We start from the raw sequence: 26,609 nt of genomic DNA, 5'->3' as shown, positions 1-26,609 counted from the left end.
CCCCGGGCCCGGCTGGCTGCGTTTGTTTGGGCTTCTTCACTCGGGAGTCTGGGCCGGGCGCGTGGACTCGACTGGCCCCTCCCAGCGCCCCGGCCCTCGACCCGGAGTTCGCATCCTCCAGCCGCTGGCGGAGACGGACCCGTCCAGCTGCGCGAAGGTCGCCTGGCCTGGCTTCTGAGGTCGGAGGGATGTGGACCACGGGTTCCGTTCCGCTGCCGATGGGGTCCCGCGTGGCTCCTCGGCCCCACCGCGGTCGCCGTCTTTCACCTCTTCGAAGCCCTGGTGCGAGTCGGGCTTCACTTTCCGCCGCCTTCCTGGGAGGCTGGCCTCTTGGCCACAACGCTTCGCTTCCGCCGGCCCCACACGTGTGCTGGCGACTGCGCGCCAGGCCCGGTAATGAAATCTTGAAAGACATAATTTCTTCCCATCCTCGCGTTGAGCCCATTTTATGGAGAAGGAAACGGAGAAGTCAGGATTTTTTTTCCGGGGCCCGCAGAATTAAGGGGTGGGGGGCGGAAGTCAAGCCCAGGGAGGCGGGACCGAAGGTCGGGCCTCTGATGCGCGAAGGCACCTCCCGCGAGTCGTGTGGAGCCGCACGGTAGTGCTTTTCGCACAGCGCAGCGATCGGGGCGGCTGAGCCGCAGGCCGCCCGCTAGCGGGAGTCAGACCGCATCCTCTGCCGCCGAGTCGGGCCCCGGGCGGCCCGCGCCTCTTTTCTGTCTTCGGGTTGGAGAACCCTGGGATCCCCGAGCCCCCGCGGAGGGCCTGTGGCTCGCAGAGGGCGGTGGCTTCCGCGTGGACCCCGGAAGACCTCCGAGGCGAGGCTCCGCACCTCCACCAAACTGGTGGCCGAGCTGCATCGGGTCCTCCCTCAACCCCCCCGCCCCCAGCATCTGCTTCCTTGGCTGACCCGCTCGCTCAGGGAAGGATGCTGCGGACTCTTAAGGATTTATTTATGAGCATGGGGGTCTGAAAACTAGAACGTGTTCAGTAAAGATCAGTGGTTATATGAACAAGAGGGCGTTTGTCAAAGGAGCCCCGGGAAATCTGTGCAGCTGCAGTTCCCCAGCTGCTTCCAAAAATGATGATGGTCATAAAACAACTAATATTTGTGGAGGGATAACGATTTTCTGGATACCGAGTTAAGCGCTTTATGCATATTCTTTGGTTTAAGCCTCGCAGCGCTACGAAGTGTACACCTCCACGTTAAGGTTGAGGAAAGCCAGCAAAGTGAGTAATTTTATCAGGGTAACGGGTGGATATTTGAGCGACCTGAAGTCCAAGTAGATTTGCTGGACTCCAGAGCCCCAGTGGATGTGGGCGCACTCTTCCCTGTGAGTCTCCCTGTTGAAAGAGTTCTCCTTATTTATTATTATTATTATTTGCTTTTGAGGGTCAAACCTGTGGCATAAGGAGGTTACCAGGCTAGGGGTCTAATCAGAGCCACAGCAACGCGGGATCCAAGCCGCCTCTGCAACCTACACCACAGCTCACGGGAACGCTGGATCTTTAACCCACTGAGCGAGGCCAGGGATCCAACCGGAAAACTCATGGTTCCCAGTCGGATTTGTTTTCGCTGTTCCACAACGGGAACTCCAGAGTCCTTTTTTCTGATCCACAGAATGTTCCTTCCTTGGGAGGGGTGTTATGACTGGATCCTCCCCCCCAAAAAAAAACAAACCCCCAAAACAACAGACAAACTCTAACCAACAAGACACAAACCCTGTGTCTCTTAGCAAAGAAAAATAACAGCAGCGACACTAGGGAATAAGCCAATGTCCGGCGGAACCCGTGGGAGCGCCAGGCTGCGTGAAGGTGCACAGCTGGCCTATGGCGCCCATCACAGCCTGAGAGTCGATGGATGAGCAGGCTGGCCCGGGAGGTCAGAAGCCCACTAAGTCCAGGTCATTGTGCCTGTGGCACCAGACACTCTTGGCCCCCTGGGACCCAGGGGCGGAGACTCATCCAAAGCCACAGAAAAAGCCTTGTCCTGACCTGTGCTTTGGGAGGAACGCGATTAGGCTCTGGCCAGCGCGTCTCCCTGCCCAGCCCGGTGCCCCGCAGGATGGCAGCTCTGGTCAGCACCTGCTCAGCGACAGCCCGGGTACTCCGGACCCTCATGCCTCTGGGCTGTACGGCCTAAAATTTCATCTTCAGAATCGATTCCTAAGTTCAAAATGAAACAAAACAAACCCGAAAATCCACCCTCTGATACACTACCCCAAACCCAAACGTCTTAATTATCAGGCTTTCCCTGGTTAGTACAGGGAGAAAAAAAAAAAAAAAAAAAGCTGCTCTAATTTTTAAGATGAATTGCTGCATGGCAAGAAAGGTTTGATACAAAGCGAAGGGGGTCAGGTTTGCTCTCTTTCCATTTTATCTGTGTTTATTAAGCATTTTCCACAAATATCACCTGAACGCAAATCCCAGACCCTGAAACAAGCAATCTGGAAACCACAGATCTGTTTGTAAAGACCTGTTAGGTAATTTTAAAACTTTAAATGAAGGCAACCACTTTCCCCCTAAACTCCCCCAGCACATACATCTTCATTTCTAAGGATGTGGAAATCGTACTGGCTCTGTGATGAGTTTCCAAGGATGCCCAGCTTGGCTCCCACACTGAGTTGTCGCTGCCCTGAGACCAGGAACTGAATCCACATTCTGAATAGAAAGCTCCAGATTATGTCCAGTTTAGTGATCGCTCAAGGGGCCATCCTTCTTTCCCTCCAGGCCCACCTCCCCTGGCCGGCAGGGGGGGGGGCGGGGGGGGGGTCCCAACATGGGGAGTACAGGCACTTTGGCACCGCTCCTGCACTTCGGCCCTGCGGCTGCCCAGCCACCCTTGCAAGACCGTTGCATGTTGCAGTAAATGGCTCTGCTAAAAGGATTAAAAAAGAAAAGGACCGGGAATTATTCTATTCCACTAGCATCAATTTCACTAGGTCACTGAAGCCTCAGAGGTCGCCTCTCAATTCTTATTTCTAAACCTTAAGGCGTAGGCGGCAGTAAGAATGGCTCTGCTCTACGCAGATTAAGGCGCTGCGTCCAGCTTGCCCGCTGTGCTGGGGGGGTGTTCCAATTTGTATGGTTTTCCTGTCTTGAAGATTTGGCCTCTCTAAAGAGGCCCACGGTTCTGGAGCGCTGGGACCTTCAGGACAGCGGCGGACGCCGCCCGTCCAACAATATATCAGCAGAAGCAGCCCCGGTACTACAGAAAACGTCTCTCCTTCCAGAAGGCCGGCCTGCGTGTCCCCACCGCGCCCAGTTGGCACAGGCGCCTCATGCGCGGGTTCTCCCCTCCAGTCTGGGGTGGGCCGCTCAGCTCCTGCCGCATCGAACTGCCTGGACCGGTGGTCACACCCGGGGTCCTAGGTCCGCCCCTCCCTCCTTTGCGAGTGGTCCCAAGCCACTCGGCAGGGAGAAGCCCCATCTCTCACCGAGATTCTTGCGGTCGCAGGGGCGCGACACTGGAAGGCTGCGGCGACGCGCTAAGGCCGGGCGGCAGGCGGCCCTCTCGGGCGGCGGCGGGGACAGCCGGCGGCGCAGCACCCCCGGGGGGCGGCGGGGGCGGCAGCGCCAGCAGCTCCTCTCCCGAGGTCACCGCGCAGTCCTGCTCGGGCTCCGCGTCCCCACCGCCCGCGGCCACGGTCCCGCAGCTGCGCTTCTTGTCCTCCTCCTTTTTCCACTTCATGCGGCGGTTTTGGAACCAGATCTTGATGTGTCTCTCTGTCAAGTTCAGCATGACGGCCAGCTCCACCCGGCGCGGCCTAGAGATGTATTTGTTGAAGAGGAACTCCTTCTCCAGCTCCAGCAGCTGCGCGCGAGTGTAGGCGGTGCGCGTCCGCTTGTTCTCCTCGGGCTCTGCTGCGTAGGCACCGCCTGCGGGCGACACAGCACGTGAATGCGGTCTCCGATCCCTGGCCCCTCCTGGCTGCCCCAACCCATGCAGCCCGACCCTTCAGGCCCAGGTCTCCGGACCCCTGGACCGCCCCTCCGCCCCCCAGCCGCTCGGGCCAAGCTCCAGCCCCCGCACCCAAGAGCCCAGCCTGGGGCTGGCAGCCCTTTCCTCGTGTGGCTGCCTTTTCTTGGCGGTCAAAGCTGCAGGAGCTCTCTCCGTGGCTCTGCCAAGGAGAGGTTCTAGAATGCGTTCACTTAGCTGCTGTTTGGGTTGATTCAAATGCACATGAGAGATACCCGAACAGGCTGGATTCTGCAAAGGCAAGAAATGTCTCTAATGCAAGACTTAAAAGCTGTCTAACCACGCTCCGCATAAAGAAATCCATTTCAGATCACCACCCAGGTCACACGCCGATACAGAGCTGACATAAAATTTAGGACATTAAGCCAAACCTTATGACCTGTGATGCTGTCTAATTTTTCTATTGTTTACTGTTTCGTTTAAAAAAGGTTTCAGCCCAGTAAATGGATGTCACGACTAAATGCTTGCAGTCTTCAGCTGGAAAAACCTTGAGCTGATAAAAAAAAAATCCCAAGGTTATGACATATATTGTTATTTTATTACATCTGATAATATATCACCTCTGTCTATATAGTCGTATTGTCGTAATCAGCCCCAACTCAAGAGCTGGTAGATCCTCTGTAATTGTTATTCTAACCTGACCCTTCTGAGTCCCAGAGAAGGTCGCTGTCCGCCCCAGCCTCCGAGGGCCTGGGCCCCATATGCAGGCTCAGGGGCCAGATCCCCCACTGGGGAGCCGAGAGCTCCCAGGACAGGCAGTGGGGTGGGTGGCAGAGGAGCCCCCCTGAGCCCCGCTGTGAGTCCTGGTAGAGCAGCTCTGCTCACCGGGGCATTTGCGGCTGTGCGCCTCCAGGTTCTGATTGTTTTCTTTCTGAGCGAGATACCGACGGCACCTGGGCTGTGGGCTCTGGGCGGCAGGTTCCACCGAAACACCGAAAAGAGGCCAAAGTTGGGCTTGGCCTGGGCCAGGGGTATGTGGCATTTCTCCCCTGACTGATGGCTGGAGTTGAAAAGCTAGTGTGGGTGTTTGGGGGAGGGTTGATCACGCGATACAACCCCCAGGTGGAAAGGAGGCGCCCAGAAGCCAAGGTGGAGGCTTGGGTCGGAGTCAGCGGTGTCTCACTCGCTGCCGGCATCTTGGCGTCTTCCTTGGCTTGGGAGAGAAGCCAAGGAGCCGCAAAAGAACGTAGAAAAGGATCTTTTCCCAAGTTCATAAATTCAACCCACAACCTCTCTGGCCTTGGGGCCTTTTTCTCGGGTCTCACGAAAGTCCTGCGGGAGGCTGCGCAGGGCCCTCGAGCCGAGGGGCCCTGTGTCCTGGATGAGTTGGCAGGGGACAAAGGTTGAGGATGGAGGCTCTTGGGGGTGGAATTGGGAAGATGTCAGGGCCCCGGGCCGCACTTTTCCCGAGGCGCAGTGGCAGGCGTTTGGGGTCGAGCCTTCCAGTGCAGCGGATGCGGTTCATTTTTTAGGTTGAGGGTTTGGGACGTCCCTATTGTTGTTAGTATTCGTATCTCTACTACAAATGAAAGTTGTTCTCCTAGGCAAGCGGGTTCATAGACCTTGAAGTTCTGCTCCTTCCCACGTCTCCAGGACGGGCCGTCCAGGCTGAAGCAGCATCCTACAGGCACCTGGCCTGGGTGTATGGGTGCTTCCCACGGGGGTGGGGGTGCTCTGGGTCAGAGGGTGCAGGCAAGGGCCTCTCTGATCCCAGCCTTCCAGCCCAGAGATGCCAGCCTTCCAGGTCCCCCCCTTCCCCCAGCAAGGCTGCCGATTTTCCTTAGTTTCTGGCTCCTTCTGTCCCCCTGCCGGAACTTAGGCTCCGCCAGGGCAGAGGGAACACCCCCGGGGAGGTAGGGAAGTTCTCCCACCTCAGAAGGGCTCTGATTTCAGAACGTCCATCGACTTTTTTCTCAAGAAGCTGCAAGGAGGGCTGGGAATTCTGGAGACGCGCTCCTAGCGCGGGAAGGGGGCCGCGGAGGGAGGCAGCTCCTGGCAGGAAGCTCCCGACTCAGAGCCCTGCGCCCCCGTCCAGAGACGCTGTTCTTCCGCCTCCCAAGAATTTCGCATTTCCTAGGATTCTGAGGCCTTTGGCCCCGGCCGCGCGGGCTGGATGAGGGCGCCTCGCTGCACCCTGAGCCCCCCCCTGGGCCTGGGGTGCGGCCGGAGGTGGGGGAGATCGTGGCCCAAGTTGGGACCCTGTCCTGCCCCACACGGCCTTCATGAGAAAGTGGGGAGAGGCGAGCCCCGGGCCCGCCGAAGCCCTGCTTGGCTGCGCCTGGGTCAGGGTCAGGGCCAGGCAGGCCAGCCAGACCTGGCAGACTGGGGGCCGCTCCAGCCTCTTTCCCAAACTCCCGACTGTTGGTTGGAAAGAAAAGTCAACTATTTGCAGTGCAGGTGTGACGAGAAGTGGCTTCGGCACGGAAGCGATAACATCGTGTAGCGGCAGCAGCACAGGCCGCGAAGCAACTCGCCGCGGGCTCGGGCTGAGAAGGGGCCTGGGGGCCGCTCAGCGTCTGCGGCTCCGGCCCTACTCCGGGAAGACCTTTCCTTACGTGCCGGTGCCTGGGGCCTCCCTGAGCCGCCTGTGCAAAGAGGACACTTCCTGCTGAAACCGACACGCTGGGAAGCAGCGTGGGGAGGGCCCTTCAGACACTTTTGTTTGTTCGAGAGTGAATTAGCATCGAAGACGCCTCTCCCAGCTGCCAGCGTCGAGGGTGAGCGGCCAGTCCTCGGTCTGGCGGTGAGCCCCCTACCCCACCCCACCCCTGGCCCTGGCCTCTAGACGTCTTTGCAGGCTTGGGTGCAGTTTTCCTCCCCTGATTGTCTGCACCAACTTGGTGCCCCCGAGTCGGCCTGGCTTTCTTTACTCGAGCTGCTTTGCTCAGGAAAAAAGGGGCCTGGGGCTCTGTCTGGCCGGGTGGGGAGCATCCCAGAGCCCTACTCGGCTCCCTCGGTGTGCAATTCCGGGGGCCTTGGGCAGGCGGACCTCCCTGCTGGAGGAGAAGTGGAGGGTCCCGAGCCTTGAGCCTCATCAGGCCTAGATTTGCAGGGAGCACGCAGGCTCCCGGAGTTCAGCATATCAGGAAAGGAAGGAGCCTAAGCTCCTAGGAGGAGAGCTGAGTGGAAAGACACTCCAAGCTGGGGCCAGAGAAGTGCTTCTGTGCAGAATGGCCTTGCTAGGTCTTGGTATGCTTTAGTCCGACTCTGCTTTATCCACAGGGGCTGGGGAGGGGCCCTGGGAAGCGCTGGAAGGTAGAGGCAGCCACGCCGAGAGCGGGTGAGGACAAAGGGGACGGGGAGCCAGGCTTACCTGCCCACTGGCCTTTCCACGCGTGAGCCTTGGTAGACTTCATCCACGGGAAAGGCGGCTGGACGCGGCCGGGCTCCTCCAGGGCTCCTGGCTCGGCTCCATCCGGGAAGGGCCCGGCGGGCGGGTGCGGGAGTGCGAGCTGAGCCGGGAGGTGGTGGTGGAGGTGCGCCACCGCCGGGTCGTCGGCGAGCGGGGGCACCTCGTACGGGGAGATGTCCGGGGGGCCGCCCTGCTCCAGCGCGCCCAGGGCGCCGGCGAACGGAGGCGGCGGCGGCGGCGGCGGGGGCTGGCGGCCCATGTACAGGCACGCAGGGGGGCTGGCGCTGAACTCTGGCGCCGGGCCCCGCTGGAAGGCGCAGGGGTCCTTGTAGAGCTGCGTGGCCGCGTAGTACTGCTCCTCGCCATTCATGACTGCCGCCAGGGCTTGGGGACCCCTGCAGGGAGCTGGAGCCGGGACCTGGAGCTGTGCGGCGCTCCCGCTCCCGGCGCCACCCCTGCTGCTTTGACAGCTCCGCAGCGCTGGCAGAGGGAACCTGCTGCCGGCGGGGACGGGCGGGCGGCTGCCACGCCATAGGCTCCGCTGTGCCCCACGTGGCTCAGCCCGAGGCCATTATTGGCCTGGCTGGCTGCCTTAAGAAGCCAGGCCCAGGTACCCACCTGTAGGTTTCAATATTCTCTCTCAGCTGAGTTTACTGCTCACCCCTGCATGTGCAGTTGGCAGTACTTGCCAAAGTGGGACATGCGGGGAAAATATTAGGACTTCTATTCATTTATAGAAACATATTTTTGTCATCCTTTAAACGGTCTGTGTTGTTTGTACATTTGATAATGTGCATATTGTCGCAAAACAAGGGCTTGCGAATCTCCTCTAACCAGCGATTTCAATAAACGAGAGAAAATGCTCAGAAAAAAATTGTGCATATCGGTTCAGTAATATAATTGAGAAATATGCACATGTCAAGATTGTACCCAAACTAAAAAAAAAAACAAAAACAAAAAAAACCTGTTAGGGGACACGATCAAAAATTTTTGCAGACCCCAGCTCTACAGGTCAGAAGCAGTTGGTTCTATTTTATTTATGAAGTTTATACACAACCACGAGTGATCCAGCGTTCGCAGTATGTTTTTGTCTGTGGTTTGCTCTGGGGGATTTCCGGAGTGTAAACTCTAACTTCAGAAGCATTCCCAATGGCTTTTTGGCCTTTTTTTTAATTGAAAAGCATTATTAATTTTGATTTGGGGCACTGGGGCTCATTCGGCCACCTCGGAGTGCAGTTTGCTACTGGGGCAAGGGGGCAGAGAAGTAGCGTCCTCTTCTGTGGCCGGGAGGCAGGGGCAAGGGCTGGGCACAGGTTTCCAGATCCTTGATGGCTCCCCACGGATCCGGGACCTCGCTGGAGTCTGTCAGCTGCAGAACGTTGACTCCCGTGTCTGGCTAAACCAAGGCAGGCCTGGGGGAGAAGCAATGTTCGGGCAAAGAAGGAAAAGCCCTGCGTTTTTTTAAACGACAACATCCGTGTTGGGCTGCCACTGATGCTGGTAACTTCTGGGCACTCTGGGCGTCCTCGCTAAATAGAGACGCTTTTTGGAACCCAGAGGTGCAGATGGGGCCTCTTCCGGGGCGCGGTGGCATCTAATCCCCGGACAGGACCAACGCGGCCGACCGGTCACGCCGAAATGACCACAGTCCGCGAACCGCCACGAGGGTTTTAGACAACCTGAGCGAGTTTGCAGAAAAGCCTGGGCCAGAGGGAGCGTGAACCACAAGGAACCAGCAGGAGAAATCACCCCACTGACCTCCCTAACCTGCAGACTATATCCAGTCTTTTGCGAGGTAGATTTTAATATATTTTTTCCCCCGGTGGAAGGACCCGTCGTCTGTGTACGGATTGAGCGGGCTCCTCGGGAATACGCCTCCTTTTCATTAAAAAGCAAAAGCTACTTGGGAATCAGGACGTCTCTGCAGAGTCCTCCTCCGGTGAGATGCTGGCGCCGTCAATATCCGTGTTGGGGTCCGCGCGGGGGTGGGCGCACGCGGCTCCGGGGCTCTGGGGGGCGCCGGCTCCCGAGCAGGGCAGGTCGAGAGCGAGAGCGGCGGACGGACGGTGGGGGGAGACCCGGCGACCTCGTCAGGGAAAAGGGCCACCTGCGGTCCTCGGGGGCCGGGGTGCGAAAGCCTGGGACCGGCACCTAATCTCTCAATGAGTCCATTGTTCGCGGCGTCCGCGGAGGACCCGCGCTATCACCCGCCGCGAGTGACCACATCGATCAGGAGGGCAGGGCCCAAGGGGGTTGCCGGGCCGCGGCGTGTTGACCCTGGGAGATAATGTGCCGAGCCGCGGCGGGTTGACTTGGCGACGCGGTTATGAGCGGGCCGCAGCTCGGCTTGGGACAAAGATCGGCCACCTTCCCCCTCCCCCCCTCTTTCTCCCCTTCCGCCCCCTTGGCGGCTCAGCAGCCCCTCTCCCGGGCCTCGGTTGCAGCCCCCTCCTCCCCCTCCCCTGCAGCCGGCCTCGCCCTCCCCTCCTCCCCCCTCCCCGTGTTTACTTTGCACTTCTCGTCTAATTGCACGTTTCGGTAAATTGGTCTCCATTTCGATGCTTCATTTGCTCCCATTTAATAATTTTGCTCGGCCCTGCAGAAAGAAGAGGCACTCAGCAGAAAGCAAATCCCGCAAAATCCGGGAACCCCAGGCTGAACAATAACAACAAAATGTGGCGGGGTGGGGGGGCACAAAATGTGCGGCGGGGGTGGGGGAGGGGGGCGGCTGAGGGTGTCCTGTGCAGACCCTCCCACACTCACAAGGGGCCTTTTGCCCTGCTGGCTGCCTGAAGAAGTGGCCCGGGAACCCGAGGTCACACAGCCATTTGCTGTCATGATTATTAGGTGGGACCAAACTAAGAGGGTTTGGGGATTGGCTGCTTACAATTCAGGCACATATAAAAGACGCACCCGCAGACCCGCCGCCGAGCTAGAGGCGCGTTGTGTTTCTGCTGTGGCTGTGGCTCAGGGTGTCGTAAAGTCGCCAAGTCCATTACAGGTGAAATGGTTTCCGCTCTGAATCCCCGCTGACGCCTGCGCCCCCTTCGCCTCCCACAGGCCCGGGAGCGATACAGAGCCATTAGGCCAGCGCCTTCCCGAGCCATTTAACAGCAGCTCTTATGGATAAATAAACAAAAAAGGCTGTAAACCAATTACAGTGTGGACAGTGAAAAAGTCGTTTATTAGCAGGACGTCCTGATGGCCCTCGCTGATATTGGAGGGCCTCGCCTGCCCCCTTCCCCTCCCCCCCCCATTCTTTTTCATCGAGTCTTGCTCGGTGGCTTCACCAGCATGCCAAGCACCAAATTTGGCTTGGCGAAAAGAAATTTTAAGCCAGCCTGTCCCCTTACAAAGGAAAAGCAGGACGTGAACAGCATTTAACTCCGAGGGGGTGTTTGAAATGAATTTGTGCGGAATTTAATTTATTAGAGCACACTCACTTTTAGAGTTGATTTGCTGCTAACAATAAAAGCCAACTTATACTCTGAGTCCAGGCACTAAAGCACTCGCTGCGGTGATGTGCGTACTGAGGCTACTCCTTCCATAGTGTACTTGAATTTGGTGGCTCCGTCTTCCCTTCCGGGGGCACTTACTCTGGCAGTTTTCCTTCCCCCAGGGCAGTCGGCCTTCCTTCCTACTGGGGACTTTCTCAGAGCCTGGTACCCAGATCTGACTTGTTCAGGCAGAAGGCCCTTAGACGGAGTCAAAGGTTTTCCATTGGTTCCTAGGGCAAAATAATGGAGCAAAACCAAGTGGAGAGTAGAAATTATTTTCCAGATAATCTGCCCCCCTCCATCATATAGATAAAAGCAGCCTAAAAATCTACTTTAATTGGGTGGCTGTCTAGCTCTCTGCCTCACTGGCCCTCTCTTTGGTGAGAGAGGAGCGGAAGGGGCAGTATGGATTGAGACACCACCCCCCCCCCAACACCAGCTCTATCCTCCTGTTTTTGTTTAATCCTTTGGAGGCCCTTGGTTTACTTTGCAGCTGAAAGGAGAGGTGTCAACAGAATTGGAGACTCCAAAGGGGTCTAAGCCTGGCCCTTGTCTAGTCGCTGCAGCTCAGGGCCCATCTCTTAGGCCTGCTCTCCCCCAGGCTCCCATCTCGGCTCTGTCACCCAGATGTGCAGTCTCTAGAAACCCCAGGCTCTGTCATTTCCCTCCTCACCTTTTTTTTTTTTTTTTTTTAAGGTTTTAATGAAGTCTAGTTAATCCACACTGTTGGGCTGTGCCGTCTCATCTGGGTCCTGGGTGACCAGCTTCTTGCTTCCATTGAGGTTCCCTTTCTTTGCCTTCCCCCCACCCCCGCCGTTTCCTGTGACTAATCCTTTGTTCTCCTGGGCACCTTACCTCCAGGTTGTTGCTGGAGCCCATAGGAGCCTTGAGCCACACTTTCTGGTCACTCCAGCTGCCTGCCTGAGCCGTCCTGCATTTCACATGGTTTGTTTTCAATACTGTGTATTGATCAAACACCTGTATAACCCTCGCTGTGTGTCTGTCTGCAGTCTCACTGACAAGACCTCAATGTAGAAATACAGTTTGGCTGCGGTGTGCCACTGGAAGGGCTTAGGAGTGGCAAGGAGCTATATTCCAAATCTGCCCGGCACAGGCCGGGTTCCTTGGCAAGTTACGTACTCCACGGAAGCCCTCTGTCCTTAATTTGTTAAGTGAAAACCACAGTTGTACTCCTGAAAATAGACCCCTTGCAGAGAGTAATAATAACAGCAAACACCAGGAGCCCGGCCCTGTTTCAGGTATTTTATTTCAAGGACCTTCACGGAAATCCCACGAGGTGGATACGATGAGGCCCATTTTATTGTGGAGCAAACTGAGGCATAGACGTGTTAAGTCACCTGCTGGGTTTATTCACTCAGCCGGCCAGGGGCAGAGCCTGGGTCCAGGCCGAGGAGGTCTGGCTTTAGCGTCCGTTCTCTGGGCCATGATATTATGCCGTCTTGCTGTGTAGTAGCATGTGGGAAGTTTTTTTTTTTTTTTATTATCATTATTTTTGTGGGATTTCAGTGAGGCAGGCTGGTTCATGTTCCTGGCACTTCATAGGCACTGGCTAAATGGTCAGCTCTTTCTTTCTCCCAGCGTTCCTTTTCCTGCACCTGCAGGTGTTTAACTCTTGGCAATGGCTGCGTCCAAAAGAACCACAGCGGTGTTGCCGCAAGCCTGTGTCTAAGGACATTCCAGGGAAGCCTGGAAAGGGATAGCCAGGGACACTGAGAGGACGCTCCAGGTAGACATAGCCCTGTGTTTTAGGGGAATGTGCCCAAGTGGAGCCCTGCTTAAGGGGCGCGGAGGAGGGGGAGAGCTGGGTGGTACCCAGTGCAGCCAGCCCTCAACACAGAACAGGGGTGGGAGCTGCAGGGGCTTTGTCTCTACGTCCGGGGAAGCCTGAAAGACAGACCTGAGCTAATCACACCCCTCGCGGGATTCCCCCCCCCCCCCAGTCGGGGAGGACTGTGTCCTCTGAGCCTGTCCGGTAGCCAGAGGCCCTTCCCACTGCTTCGCCAGGTCCCTCCACCTCCAGGTTGGAGAGGACACCCTCAGGCACAGGAGAGAAGAGTGATTCTGGTGTCCCAGTCTGAGCAGGGCTGCAGTCCTGCTCCCGCCTGCTTTCTCCAGGTCACCAAGGTGGTCCCGTGCCACCGGGGTCTTCTGGGAAGATGCCGGGACAGCCCTGTCAAAGGGCTTCCGCTGTGTGTCTCCCAATCTAAGGCCCCCAGGAAAGCGTTCGAGGTAGAAATCTATGGGGGGGGGGGGGTTTGATGTGGGAGAGTCAGCTCCAGGCTCAGAAGGCACCGTGGAGGCCTCACTCTCGGTTGTCTGCGGCCGATCCCTGCCTTCTCTTGCAGTGGTTACAGGAAAGGCTCATCGTTTGAGCTGAGTGGGTCAAGTCATTGGGTGGCTAATAATGCCATTCCTGAGCCCGGTCCCAGACCTGCTGAAGAATCACGGGGGCGGGGGGTGTTTGGGGTGGGCATCGGGAATCTGCACGTTAAACACACCCGCGGCCATTCTTCTGCACGCTGTGGATGGAGACACCCCCCCACCAACAAACACGGAAACTCAGGTTATTTGCTACATGACAGCTCAGAGATCACCTTAAAGAGCAAGCATGCAGCCCGCATGCTCAGATGAAAATACACCCCACGTCCTGAGTTGGCTGTGAGGCGACAGTGGGGAAATGTATCAAGAATGTCCAAGTCAGGAGTTCCCGCCGTGGCGCAGTGGTTAACGAATCCGACTAGGAACCATGAGGTTGCGGGTTCGATCCCTGGCCTCGCTCAGTGGGTTAAGGATCCGGCGTTGCTGTGAGCTGTGGTGTAGGTCGCAGACGTGGCTCGGATCCCACGGTGCTGTGGCTGTGGCGTAGGCTGGCGGCTACAGCTCCAATTCGACCCCTAGCCTGGGAACCTCCATATACCTCATGGGAGCAGCTTTAGAAAAGGCAAAAAATAAAATAAAATAAAAATAAAAATAAAAAGAATGTCCAAGTCAGCGCAGAAGGCCAGTTATTTGAATCTTTCCACGGACAAAACCCATGCACATCTTGGACATTTTCCTCGGAGGTTATGGATTCAGACCTTTGCATAGCTGTTTCCCTTCTTCCACGTGCCTGCTTTCCTTCTGGGACTAAAGATTGAGAAAGGTCTGTCTTTGGCGTTGCATTTCCTCCCACCGAGCTCTTCGGGAACAGCAGGACTCTCCTCGGGGCGGTGATGTGGCTCCGGCGTGGGCTGCTCAAGGTTGAGCCAAACAGCTCCAGCTACAGGAGCTAACACGTCAGGGCAAATAAAGGGAGACAATAAAACCGGAGCCCATCGATCCATCTCCAGGCAGCACCATTAACGCCCGTCTTAATGCCGTCTGCTCCCTACCCTGAACATGGCCAAATAGCTTCCTTTAAAGGTAAATGAATTTTATATAATTTGCAGCTAATTCCATTTAATTCTGCCCACATGAGCAGGTGATAAGGGAATGCGAAACCGGTCAATCACACAGGCTAAAAGGGGCATTCGGGGGTGGCCAGTGTTTGATTTCCAAGTGGTCTGGCTCAGCGCTGAGAAATCCAGATTACGATGAGCGTGTTGGTTTCTTGGTTATTTGCTTTCTGTTCTCCTAGCTCCTGAGTAAAGAACAGTGAGAACACACTAGGAGCCCATCTGTCACAAGGAGGCCGGTTACAACAATAACAAGGACTCCTTTTCATAAAACCATTCTTGGTCTGACCAACTCCGCAGGGGCTGCAGGGAATCAGGAAGAGTACAAATGCTAGAATCAATAACAACTGTGTTATCTAGTAACTTAAACAACCCTTGCCGGCTCGGATGGCAGAACAGGCTTTCTTATCTTAGAAACAGGAAAACTGGCTGGATGGTAAATTATTTTTCACAAAATGTTGCTCACTGGATTCGGTCTCGGGACAAAGTGTCTAAAGGCAGGAGCCACGCCAAATTGTAATCGCTTAGACACAGTCTTTGCAATCGGGAAGGAGTTTGGGTCGTTCAATCGAATCTGTCCTGTTTTTTCTTTCTATTGACTAGGACCCCAGTGATTGTACACGTTATTTGAATGTTGAAAAGCTGAAAGGCGAAATTCGCATTGAAATGGTGGGATCCTCTGGTGCACTGGATGTTTGTTCTTATATCAGCCCTCGTCCCTCGTGGGCACTTCTGATTGGTTTCCCAGTTCACCCCTGCATCTTCCGAGTCAGGAAATGCTCGCTCTTCTGAACAGTCTCGCTGAAAAGCAGCAGGGAGTGAACCTGGCTTGATTCGGATGTTCTCCGAGTTTCTGTCTCTGCGTGTGAATATCGATGACTCAGCTCCGGAGTCATGAAACATATCTTGTTCTGAAGAGAGCCCTCTCCCCTCCAGGGCAGGCGTCCACAGCAGCAGCTGCCTGTCGGCACTCGGGCACAGAGATTCTTCTGGCTGGAGGGACAGTCGAAGCTGAGGGGCTTCCCTGATCATGTTTGTCTGTCTTCAAGGCTCCGGTTCACACCTAAGTTGTTGCTGGATGCTGAGCTTTCAGAACAGACACAATCAGGAGTTCCCGTGGTAGCTCAGTGGTTAAGAACCTGACATAGTGTCCATGAGCGTGGGGGTTCGATCTCTGCCCTTGCTCCGTGGGGTGAGGATTTGGCATTGCTGCAAGCTGCAGTGTAGCTTGCAGATGTGGCTTGGATCCGATGTGGCTGTGGCTGTGGCTGTGGCTAGCAGCTGCAGCTCTGATTGGATCCCTAGCCCGGAACTTCCACATGCCGCAGGTGTGGCCACAAGAAAGAAAGAAGAAAAAAAAAAGGCTTGTCATCCTAACACCTTATATAGGGTGTCCTTAAAGTCTGAACACAAGTGCATATATGCCATTTTGTGTTCCGTTTATATAAAAAATGCGTATCTGTGCATCCCAGATTGTGTGACCAGCCTGTGTAGCAACTGACGGAATTTCTACTGGTTTGCTTGGGAAAAGGGCACACACACATATGGACCTAAAATTCAACTGAGGGGAAGAAAATCTTTTCTCTTTTTACTAATGCTGTATTGTACAACGTAATCAATCAGCGTTGTCTGCCTCATTTACAAAGCAATTTATTAGACGCTGCCACCGTGGTCACAGTCAAACCATGAGGTTTCTGAAAGTTGGAGGTAGAGATTGCCACGAAGCCAGATAAACAGCAGTGTTTTCTTCCCTTCCCAGCAAATTGTGACAGGTGATAACGAGAAGGCAAACAGAGTCTCCAGCCCCTAGCCTGGTGTTATCTGTCTCCTGGCCTGTAATTACACAGAATTTGGAGTTTTCTCAAGAGACTGGAGGGGCACTATCTACCTTTTCGTATTCCTATGACCAGTAGCCAAAGTGAGATAGCACAACTGGAGAAACCCAGTGAGGAAAAGTATTTGCTGGGAAACCTTCACATTTTGCCTGTTTCTCCTGCTGGTTTCCTGAAACTCTTCTCTTTCAGCCCCAGGGCCATTTTGAACGAGAGTCCTGACCGATCTTACTCCATCCAGTCTTTATAATATTCCTGGACTTTGCTTCTCCGTGTTGCTTGATGTGAGGAGAGAAAAGACCCGGAGGTGGTGGGTGCACATTTCAGCCCCCCAAAATCATTTCACAAACGCGAATGGTGTTTCAATGAGTTTTTCCCCAGTGTGTTGGGTAAAGGGCGGTGGCATGGTCTTGAAAGGAAGTAGGCAGAGGAAGGACCCGGCCGGCTCCCATTCTTCGTCTAATTTAAGCTCCCTTTTCTCATAAAACGTACTTGCAAAGACTCCATCTGGTTAAAGAAAATCTCCAATTGGGAGATAGAAGCAAGCAGCACCCCAGCTCCAAATTTTGCCCCAACCGTCGCATCTCTCAAGTTACTACGTTTCACAAGTGCCATCCCCTTTCTGTCACCCTCTCCTTCCACAAGCAGTCCCGAAGCCCCCTTCTTCAGTTTATACCAAGGAGTCCTCATAGTTCTCCCCTTAATCGGTGCCTGAAGGGAATACCTTGTGCTATGGTCAGTCAGCAACGCTACCGAAGCCGTGGTTCTGACTTTGTTGTTTCAGCCAAGTAGCTCTTGGAGGTTGCCAGAAATGCCACACGTCATTGTCCCGGCAGCATGCACAGGTGTGTACGCACACAGGATTCTGCATGAGGTTTCAGGACGCCCACCGCCCTGGCCCCCCTGCCCCCCCCATCGCCATCCTTCCCGAGGCTGGGTGCCCCAGACCGCTCTGGCTTTTCAGCTCCACCTCTGGAATCTGGGCGGCTGGATGGTACTGCACCTGAGCCGGGACTCTGCAAACGCCGCTTCCTTGTAAATATTCCCAACGATCACTGTTTATTTGACTGGATACTCGGGCTGTGTACAGAGGACTTACCCGGTAGATAAAACTTGCTCAGCTTTCTGACTGTCGTCACCTCCTCCATGAGGTGAATAAACGTAATGAGGTCAGATGGTGAGCTGGGGCGAAGTGAAGTCATGACGCCAAGGTTTCTTGGGAATTCATGGACTTACGGGCACCCGGAGGGGTGGCCTGGTTGCCCTAAATAGGGGTTGGGCTCAAGATTGTTCTTCGCTTCCTCCCTTCGAGAGCATCTCGTCTGAAGGGCTGCTCTGGACCAGGCACCGTGGCAGGCTTTGGGGACAGACAGAGGAAGGCACGATTCCCATCCTGCCCTGAAAGTGTCGTCCTTCCATCTCCTTCTGGAGGCGGGTGAACTCACTACTCACGAGCAGCCCTGGCTCTCCTCAGTGGCCCAGTTTTCGGTTATTTCCTGAAAGCAGGTAGGGTAGGGTCTGGCCCCATCACCTACTCGCACTTTGACTTTGGACTCTCAGCTGAGCGAAGTTTAAATTTCTCCTCCACCGAGTGGCAGCTCGGCGGGTGGTTAAAAGCGTGGACTCTGGAGCTGGACGGTCCTGCTTTGAATGCCAGCGTCACTACTTAGTTGCATGACTTTGGGAAAGTTCCTTAATCTCCTCTGTGCTTCAGTTTCCTCTTCTGTAGGATGGGGATGTTGACAATAGCTACTGCAGAGCTGGACCCCAGGAAGTACTAGTGAGTGTGTGAGCAGGGTTCCAGAAAGAACACACAGATGGAATGTCTGGCTCTTCCTTCATTCATATGCAGCAAATATTTATGGAATGTGCCTGCCCTGTGCCGCACACCACGCCCAGTCCAGGGGATGCCGTGGTACAGTCTGCTTTAAAGACCCTCTGATCCAGGAGGGGAATCGGGCGGCTCAGGAGGTCGTTTAAGTGCAGTGAGGTGCTCTCTGTGAATGAGACAGTGCGGGCTGTGATGGGAAAACCAGGGCAAGGGCGCAGCCCGCAATCTAGGGCTGCTTTCCTTCCTGCTTTATGAATTCCTCAGCTAAGAAGCGCTCTTCCATCTCTATGGGGTTTTTTTTTCAGGGCTACACCTGCAGCATATAGAGGTTCCCAGGATAGGGGTCAGATCAAATCAGAGCTACAGCTGCCAGCCTATACCACAGCCACAGCAATGGCAGATCCGAGCCACGTCTGTGACCTACACCACGGCTCACTTCAACGCTGGATCCTTAACCCACTGACCGAGGCCAGGGATTGAACCTGCACCTTCGTGGTTTCTAGTCAGATTCGTTTCCGCTGTGCTACGACAGGAACTCCTCCTCCTTTAGGATTTTACTCAAAGTTCTTTTTTTTTTTTTTTTTTTTTTAGAAACTTAAAAATTGGTGTTAAAACCCATGAAACATAAAATCTGCCATGTTAACCATTTCTAAGTGTATAGACTGGTAGGGTTAAGTCTATTCACGTTGTGGCATAATCCATCTCCAGAATGCTTGGCATCTTGCAAAACAGAAACTGTACCCATTAGGCAGAGCCTCCTTGCTGGCCCGCTTGCATCTCTCACAAGCATCCTATCTTAATCTATTTCTTGCCAAAACAAAAAACAAACAAACAAAAAAAACCCTGTACCCGTTAAACCACAGTCCTCGGTCCCTCTCCACCCAGACCCTGACAACTACCTTGCAGGCTTTCTAACTTTCATGCCTCTTCTTCATCACGTGAACCTCTCAGCCTTCTGTTCTCATAGTCACTGTCAAAGGATGCTGTTTTCTGTCATGGGTTCCACCTGGCTGGAGACGTGCCTCTGAAATAGTTCTGCCCTTTCTAGTACTACTGCTGCCTTCAGGAGTTGTAGGAATTCACGAACTTTGCTTCCTCCAGAAAATAAATTGCTGTCAAGCGAGCAGGGTTCTAGGAACAGGCTTGTTGATCACTGGGCTGGCAGGGGTGACTAAGGCTCGCTGTGGACTGAGCCCCGAGCGCACCTCTGCAGGAAGACACCTTGGGTGTGGAAGGCTTCTGGAAAGATCTGTCTCGTGTAGGTTATAAGGACACAGGGAAGTAAGGAGACACATGCGCGTACAGGGACCCATGTGGCTTAGACATCTTTGAGGACCCAAGCTGTGCACGCCAGGTGTGTCGAACAGGATGGAAGCAGTGTTTCATAATACGCGTGCAACAATGTGGAGCACGGACCACACACCAGAGGCTAAAGTCAGGTGATCAGTTCAGAAGCTCTTCGGGAGAGGTTGAGATGTGAGAGCCTGTAGTCTAGAATCACAATGCAGATGGAGGAGAAGGGCAAATCCCGAATTTCACAGGGGGCTGTGGGACTTGGCGACCTTTGGACTAGGAAGCAAAGGAAAAGAGGTAGGAGGTGGGAGCCGGTGTGAGTGCTGAGTCAGTGCAGCCCCTTGGCCCATAGGATCTGGGGTACATCTCACGACATTCCCGTGAGCTAAATGTCATCACCCCCCATTTTACGGCTGAAGAAGCAGGGGTTCCAAAAGTTGGATGAGCTTGCCCAAAGTTGTATGATGAGCCGCTGGCTGGGTCATATATACGGACCCTGAATCTGTGCTCTCTTATTGCGAAGGTGGTGGCAAGGCTGCTAGTTTGGGCCACTGAAAAGATCATTTTCCTATGGACAGAAAAGAGGGTGTTGAGGGGACCCATTTGGAGGGAACGATAACGACCAGTCTGATTGGAATAGGCTGAGTTTGGGATGAAGGTGGCAACGTACATTGGAGGGGCTCGCAGGCATTTGGAGATGACCTGAGCGAGAGAACAGGGCTGGGTGAGCGGAGAGCTGGAGGCCTTGGTGCTGGTTGGCTCACTGGAAGGTGACAGGAAAGAGAAAGAGGAATCAGTACAGTTGGTAAAGGAAAGTTCATGGGACGGTTATTTGGCAGAAAAATAGTACATGTGCCCAGGGCCGAAAAGTGTCACCAAACAGTGGGGTCAAGGTTGTCCTTCATGAGTCCGGAAAGTCACTTAGATGTTCCTAATAGTTCACCCACCTAATCGCAGCGCGAGTCCCATGACGTGTCTACTGTCCTTCCCGCCTGCTTCATACCCAGAGTCACCGGGTTCCCACTTTCTGTCCTTTCTTCCTCTTAAATAGCCTAGATTTGGTCTTTCCTTCATGCCCGTGGCGTGGCTTCAGGGAAGACTGGGTCACGTGGTGCTGTTGTGACAGGTGTTCACTTGGGCCCCCTCCACCTGCGTCTTCACACCCCCGCCTGCGTATGTTACCACGAGAATTGTTTTCCTTACACTGTGATTTTTATAGTCTCTTAAACTAAAATCTCTTTTCTCCACTGCGTATAAAGTCAACTCCTTAGCAAAGCCCAGCAAGTCCTCTGATTTGGTCCCAGCCCGGTCTTCAAGCGGCCTTTCTCACAAACCCTCCCCTTCCCGAGCGCCAAATACTCCATCAAATGTCCCTTCTCAGCGTCTCCCGGGGCACCTGCTCTCGCAGGACCACCAGCTACTGCCGGGATGAGCGCTCTTCCACGCGCCATCCTGGCCAACTTCTGATGGTCCTTCGAAGGCCGACAAAGTGGCAAGTGGCATAGAGAGGCCACTGGGGCACAGAAGGAAATATTGTTGAATCTGTATTAAAGAGCAAGGTAGAGGCACCTGTGAGCCATGTGATTAGGATTGTGAAGAAAAGGCATAAGGAGAGCCTCTTTTTTCCTCCTCTCTTGTTGGATGTCTCTAGCTGGGTGCACTGCTGGGATGCTGACGTCCACAGAAGTGTTCTCACCTCTGTTTCCACTGGCCTCTCATCTGTAAAAAATAACTGCCCCTTGTCATGGTCACTTGCCCGCCTCAGCCTTGGCTCAGGACTGGGTCCGCAGGGCGGATGCCCTTGGCATTCTCGGAGCCTCAGGATGTGTCCTGAAGATCTGGAGGGGGAAGAGGCAGATTTCAGGCTTGATCGTTCCTCGAGGCCAAGATGGGTGATTGAGATGGGTGCACAGAGGAGTTCCCGTTGTGGTGCAGCGGAAACTGACCCGACTAGGAACTGTGAGGTTGCGGGTCCGATCCCTGTCCTCACTCAGTGGGTTAAGGATCTGGCATTGTCGAGAGCTGTGGTGTAGGTTGTAGACGCGGCTCAGATCTGGCGTTGCTGTGGCTGTTGCTATAGGCCGGCAGCTGTAGCTCTGATTTGACCCCTAGCCTGGGAACCTCCATATGCTGCAGGTGTGGCCCTAAAAAAAATAAATAAAGGCAAAAAAAGGGGGTGCATAGCAGACCAGCACACATGATGTGCCAGTGGACTTGAACTTCGAAAGCCTGAGCAAACTGAAATGCTGAAATGCTGCTTTGCACTTAGAGCCAGGAGATGTGCATCTCAGACCTGTCCCTGCTCCTTAGTGGCTGTCACCTGCAGTGATGGGCCGTGGTTTAGAGGTGGAAGTCAGTGCAACATCTCGGACATAGAATCCAGCAGCCGTTTCCAGCATGGTCAGCCGTTAGCAGAACGTCTGGTGAAGGACATTGCCAACCCCTGAAAGAATTAGTTGAAACTCCAGAATCTGTTGCCCTTAATGAAGAATTAGTGAAGGCAAGCTTGCCCATGGGGGGCCTGGTGCTGAGCTGGAAGGGTTGCTGGAGGGAGACTACGTACTTGCCAGCTTTAGGTAAAGTTGAGGGGTTACTGCAGGTTTATTCAGACAGTGACGTGTCTACAGGCTGGGGAATGTCACGGATTGACGGCCACCAGAAGCTAGGAGAGGCCTGGCATGGTTTCTCCCTCAGAGCCTCCCGGAGGAATCGAGCCTGCTGGGCCCCGCTGACCCTCCCAAACTGTGAGAGAATAAATTCCCGCTGTTTTAAGCCACCCAGTCGGTGATCGTTGGGGATGGCAGCCCTGGGAAATGAAAAGAGACAAATCTCATTTTTCTTACCCAGGAAATGACAATAATAATACCTCAAGGGGTTGGTGTGAGGATTAAAAGAGAAATTGTTGATGGAGGTACTTGGGTATCATTTCCAGATTCTTCCCATTTTTGTCCACTTTTTTTTTTTTTTTAAAAAGGGTGCACCCTTGGCATATGGAGGTCCCCAGGCTAGGGGTGGAATCAGAGCTATTGCTGCTGGCCTACAGCACAGCCACAGCAATGCCAGATCCAAGCTGTGTCTGCGACCTACACCACATCTCATGGCAACGCCAGATCCCTGACCCACTGAGTGAGGCCAGGGATCAAACCTGCATCCTGCTGGATACTCGTCGGATTCGTTTCCGCTGTGCCACGACGGGAACTCCCCATTTTTGTCCACTTTTGAGCAAATTGTCTTTTTTTAAAAAAATCAAATGGCTTATCTCATTCCTCTTCCCTACTTCACTCTAGAGCCTCCAAGATGAGAATGAAAAAACTTCCCAGTGCAGAGGTGAGCATACCTGGTGGCCCAGTGAGTTTGGGACCATGACTAAGATATTTTCAAACCTCTGTAGCCTGCAAAATTCCACTTCACATCAAGGAGGTAACTAAGTTCTTAGTGGCTGCTCCAACTGGCTGCCCAGGAGTTACACTCATTTCTGTAGCCAAGTGGCCTCACCTCTGACATGCAGGTGTGTCCTCTCACTGGGAGCCATTTCTTTTTTCTTTCTTTTTTTTTTTTGCTTTTTAGGGCCACACCTGCAGCATATGGAAGTTTCTCAGCCAGGGGTCAAATTGGAGCTGCAGCTGCCCGCCTACACCACAGCCCCAGCAATGAAGGATCCGAGCCACATCTGCGACCTACACCACAGCTCACGGCAACGCTGGATTCTTAACCCACTGAACGAGGCTAGGGATCCAACCCGCATCCTCCTGGATACCAGTGGGGCTCGTTACCCCTGAGCCGCAATGGGAACTTGCCAGTGGATTTTTTTAGTTCTTTCTCCTGAAGCTTATTTTGTGGTTTTGAAATTGCCAAGCTTTCTTAAGTCCTTTGATTCAGTTTGATCTCAGTCCTTATCAAACATTCCTTGGTGTCAGACCCCACTGTCCTGCTCAGTTTGTAAAACATGTGCCACTCGGCTTGCAGGCTGAGCGCGATGGGCACATCCTCGGGTTGGGTTCTAGAAGGACAAGATGTGAGGCAGGTACCGGTCCTTAGACTGAGCAGGGATGACCCAGGACGCACACGAGCAAGCTCCACGTGTCACCTTCTCACCCTGCGGCGAAGGCAGAGAAGAGAGCGATGACAGAATCGCCAACACAGATGGTTCAGCCGTGTGAGTTTCACTGCACTGTGAAACCGCGTGGGAAGAAGTGCCTTCTCGGGAAGAGGAGCAGGTGGCACCAGCTACGTTAGACTGGTTGGTTGTGTCTCTCGAAATTCACATGCCGAAATCCTGACCCCCCAGGGTGAGGGTCTTTGGCGGTGGGGTCTTTGGGAAGGCGCTTAGGGCATGAGGCTCGAGATCTCGTGAATGGGAGTCTTGTCCTTATAGAAGAGAGCCCAGAGAGGGGCTCCCACTGTGGTGCAGTGGGTTAAAGGATCTGGGTTGCCTCGGCTGTGGCATAGCTTGCAGCTGTGTCTCGGGTTCATTCCCTGGCTCAGGAACTTCCATGTGCTGCACGTGTGGCCATAAAAAGAGAGAGAGCAACCCCAGAGCGTTCCCTCGTGGCTCAGCAGGTTGTCCGGTGTTGTCACTGCTATGCTCAGGTTGCTGCTGTGGCTCAGGTTCCATCCCTGGCCTGGAACTTCCACATGTCACAGGTATGGCCCCCGCAAGAGAGAAAGACCCCAGACGGCTCCTTTGTCCCACTGCCCCGTGGGGACACAGTGAGAGGAAGGCTGTCTGTGAACCGGGAAGCAGGCCCTGGTCGGACATCGAATCTGCTGGAGAGATCTCGGGCTTCCCAGCCTCCGGGACCGTGAGAAATAGGTTGCTGTTATCTCTACGCCGCCCGGCCGGTGGGTTCTGTTACCGCAGCCCGAATGCTAGGACTCAGGATGGGGCCGCCGGCAGCCCGCAGTGCATGGCTTACAGTGGCTCAGTGCGTCTGGTCCAGGGGTCTCAGATCCCTGTGAGGGGAGCCGAGGTCCCTCCTCACCGACAGCGTAAAGGCCAGGCCTCTGCACTCCTCTCTCCTCGGGGCTGGGCACACAGCATGTGCACAGTAAGTGCTTATTGATTGGCTCTCTCCCTCCCTCCCTCCTTCCCAATCTTTGCTTCCTTTTTTTTCACGTAGTCCTCACTTAAGTGTCCCCATTTTGCTGAGTCCTGGGGATTTAGAGATGGATTAGGCAGAGCCGCTGCTCCTGGTGGTTTTATTGACTTGGCACATTCTAGCAAGAGATGCCTTACTGGTGGCTCTTCTCCCCACACTTCTTCCCGATGCAGAACAGGTGCTAGACTCAGAGGCCTGACAGAAGGACGGACAAGTGAAGGGCTGGGCTGGGCGAGAGGGGCCAGGGCTGACGGTGGGGGGAAGGCAGCTGGGGAAAGAGGAGAGGGGAGCAGGAAACTTTTTGCAGGGATTGATTTCTAACCCAACCCCCACCCACATCGATAGCCTCCGCTGAGCTGGTTAATTATCAATTTTCATGAGAAAGCCAAGCTGCCTTACTTTTGGAAAAGCGTTTGAGGACAAAGCAGGCAATGCTAGGCCTCCAGGTCACCGAAGCATTTGCCTTTTGCAGACTCCAATCATTAGAGTAATCGCTGCAGCAAAATAGATGTTTCACCTTTGCCATCTTTCATGGGCCTTGTTTTTTTTCCCCCTTTCCTTTCTCCCTCCCTCTCGTTCTTTCTCTCTCTCTCTCTCCCTTTCTCCCTCGCTCCCTTTTTTTCCCTCTCTCTTCTTTCCTTCTTCCTTCTTTTTTTCTTAAATGATTTTTATTTTTTCCATCTTCCTTCCTTTCTCTCTTTCAGTCTTTCTTTCTTTCTTCCTCTCTCTCTCTTTTGCCCCAAGTCCTACAGAGTTCCTGGGCCCGCCTTCTTTAAAATTGGTACAATTTTCTGTTTCCCATTTCCCTTTCATCCATGACTGGAAACTGTAGGTTAAATAGTTATTCTTTTAGTAGTTCCCTTAAATGGTTTTCACATCCATTGTGATTATAAATTTCCCAAGAGGCTAAAGTTATCTAAGACTGCTGTCTTGCTCAGAACAAAACAAGGGCAACACTGTACTTTAATTCCTCATAGGACCATGCATTATATTCCCTATTTGATCTAAAGACTTTATATTATCTTTTTAAAGCCCCAGAATTAGGTCTCTTGGTGGTTAACAAATGTTCCATTGACTAGACCAGCATATTTTACTCATATCTAGTCTCACTTGCTTGCAGCCCCCCCCAAGGCGTCTTTTCTTTTTCAGATGATATTTTTAATGATGGTAGGGGGTGGGTAAATACTCTCAGTCTTTGCATTTGAGGAAATTCCCATTGTGGCTCAGCAGTAAGGAACCAGACTAGTATCCAGGAGGATGCGGGTTCCATCCCTGGCCTGGCTCCGTGGGTTAAAGATCTGGTGTTGCCATGAGCTGTGGTGTAGGTGGCAGACGTGGCTTGAATCCCGCTTTGCTGTGGCTGTTGCGTAGGCCAGCAGCTGTAGCTCTGATTCGACTCCTAGCCCAGGAACTTCCATATGCCGTGGGTGCGGCCCTAGAAAGATAAATAAGTAAATAAATAAAATGAAATAAAAACACTTGGTTTTTCCTTGTGCGAAAAAACGGTCAATGTGCTGGTTATACTCTGCTTGCCTCTCCGACCCTGCTCGTGGCCCCTCTCTGTCCCGCTCTATGACCTGCAAGGCTGCCTGTGTGTAGCACGCTGACACAGGTTCACTTTCTGGCTGGCGGTTGGGTTTCGTCAGTAGAAGGCACCGTGAGGAGAGCTGACGTGCAGTCTAGACAAGAAGGTATAGACTCCATTCTCAGCACAAGAGTAAACTCTGGAGTCGGCGTAGGAGATACCAAAGGACAGGTTTGATTGGTGGAGGACCCCAGGACCTGAGGAAGAGCACGGTTCGGGGCGCCTTCTGACCACCCAACCAGCAGAAGAATGTGAGCCAGGCCTGGTGTTGCCTGACCACCAGTCTAGCAACAGAAGGCAGCTGAGGTAGGCTCATTTCTTTCCTGGATCAAACAGAGGAACTGCCAACAGTACCAGGTGCACCCAGCAGCACCAGCAATGGGGTAAATCAGGAAATCCACTGACAGTAAGTGTCCAGGGCATGGGCTCTTCCTCCCTACCTGGCTAGGGAGTCCTTCCACCACCGAGAGACACCGGGACCCAGATGGCACTGGTCAGGGGGGAATCCCACCACATGAAATGGGCAGCTTGGAAGCCTTATTGTTCCAACTGGCCTGAGACTCCCTTCCACCTCTCCACCTAGAGGTGCAGGTGGCCTGACCTCCAGAACTCCTGCCCCATTAGGCATACATGCAGTGACAAAGAGAGGCTCTAGGAGCAGCAGGTAAACTAAGAAGACCAAAATA

At 54.1% G+C, this 26,609-nt stretch overlaps 1 protein-coding gene across 1 annotated transcript; it reads right to left on the bottom strand.

The window, feature by feature from the left end:
* Positions 1-2,385: 2,385 nt before the first annotated feature.
* On the bottom strand, positions 2,386-7,871 carry PDX1 (pancreatic and duodenal homeobox 1). The gene is made up of 2 exons (XM_047756406.1): positions 7,293-7,871; positions 2,386-3,879 (listed from the first exon to the last, which is right to left on the bottom strand). Exons 1-2 carry the CDS (start codon positions 7,699-7,701, stop codon positions 3,434-3,436), a joined length of 855 nt encoding a protein of 284 aa, XP_047612362.1. The 5' UTR covers positions 7,702-7,871; the 3' UTR covers positions 2,386-3,433.
* Positions 7,872-26,609: the final 18,738 nt, after the last annotated feature.

Source organism: Phacochoerus africanus, chromosome 13, assembly GCF_016906955.1.
Source record: "Phacochoerus africanus isolate WHEZ1 chromosome 13, ROS_Pafr_v1, whole genome shotgun sequence".
NCBI lineage: Eukaryota > Metazoa > Chordata > Mammalia > Artiodactyla > Suidae > Phacochoerus > Phacochoerus africanus.
Note: the sequence above shows the minus strand (reverse complement) of the source record. Positions and strands in the feature narration are given on the sequence as shown.

Bases quoted from the DNA above. Each gene is read 5' to 3' on its own strand.
- PDX1 (XM_047756406.1), bottom strand. From the start codon at position 7,701: ATGAATGGCGAGGAGCAGTACTACGCGGCCACGCAGCTCTACAAGGAC. The intron at 3,880-7,292 runs GTAAGCCTGGCT...TGTCGCCCGCAG, and splicing joins GTGGAAAGGCCAGTGGGCAG to GCGGTGCCTACGCAGCAGAG.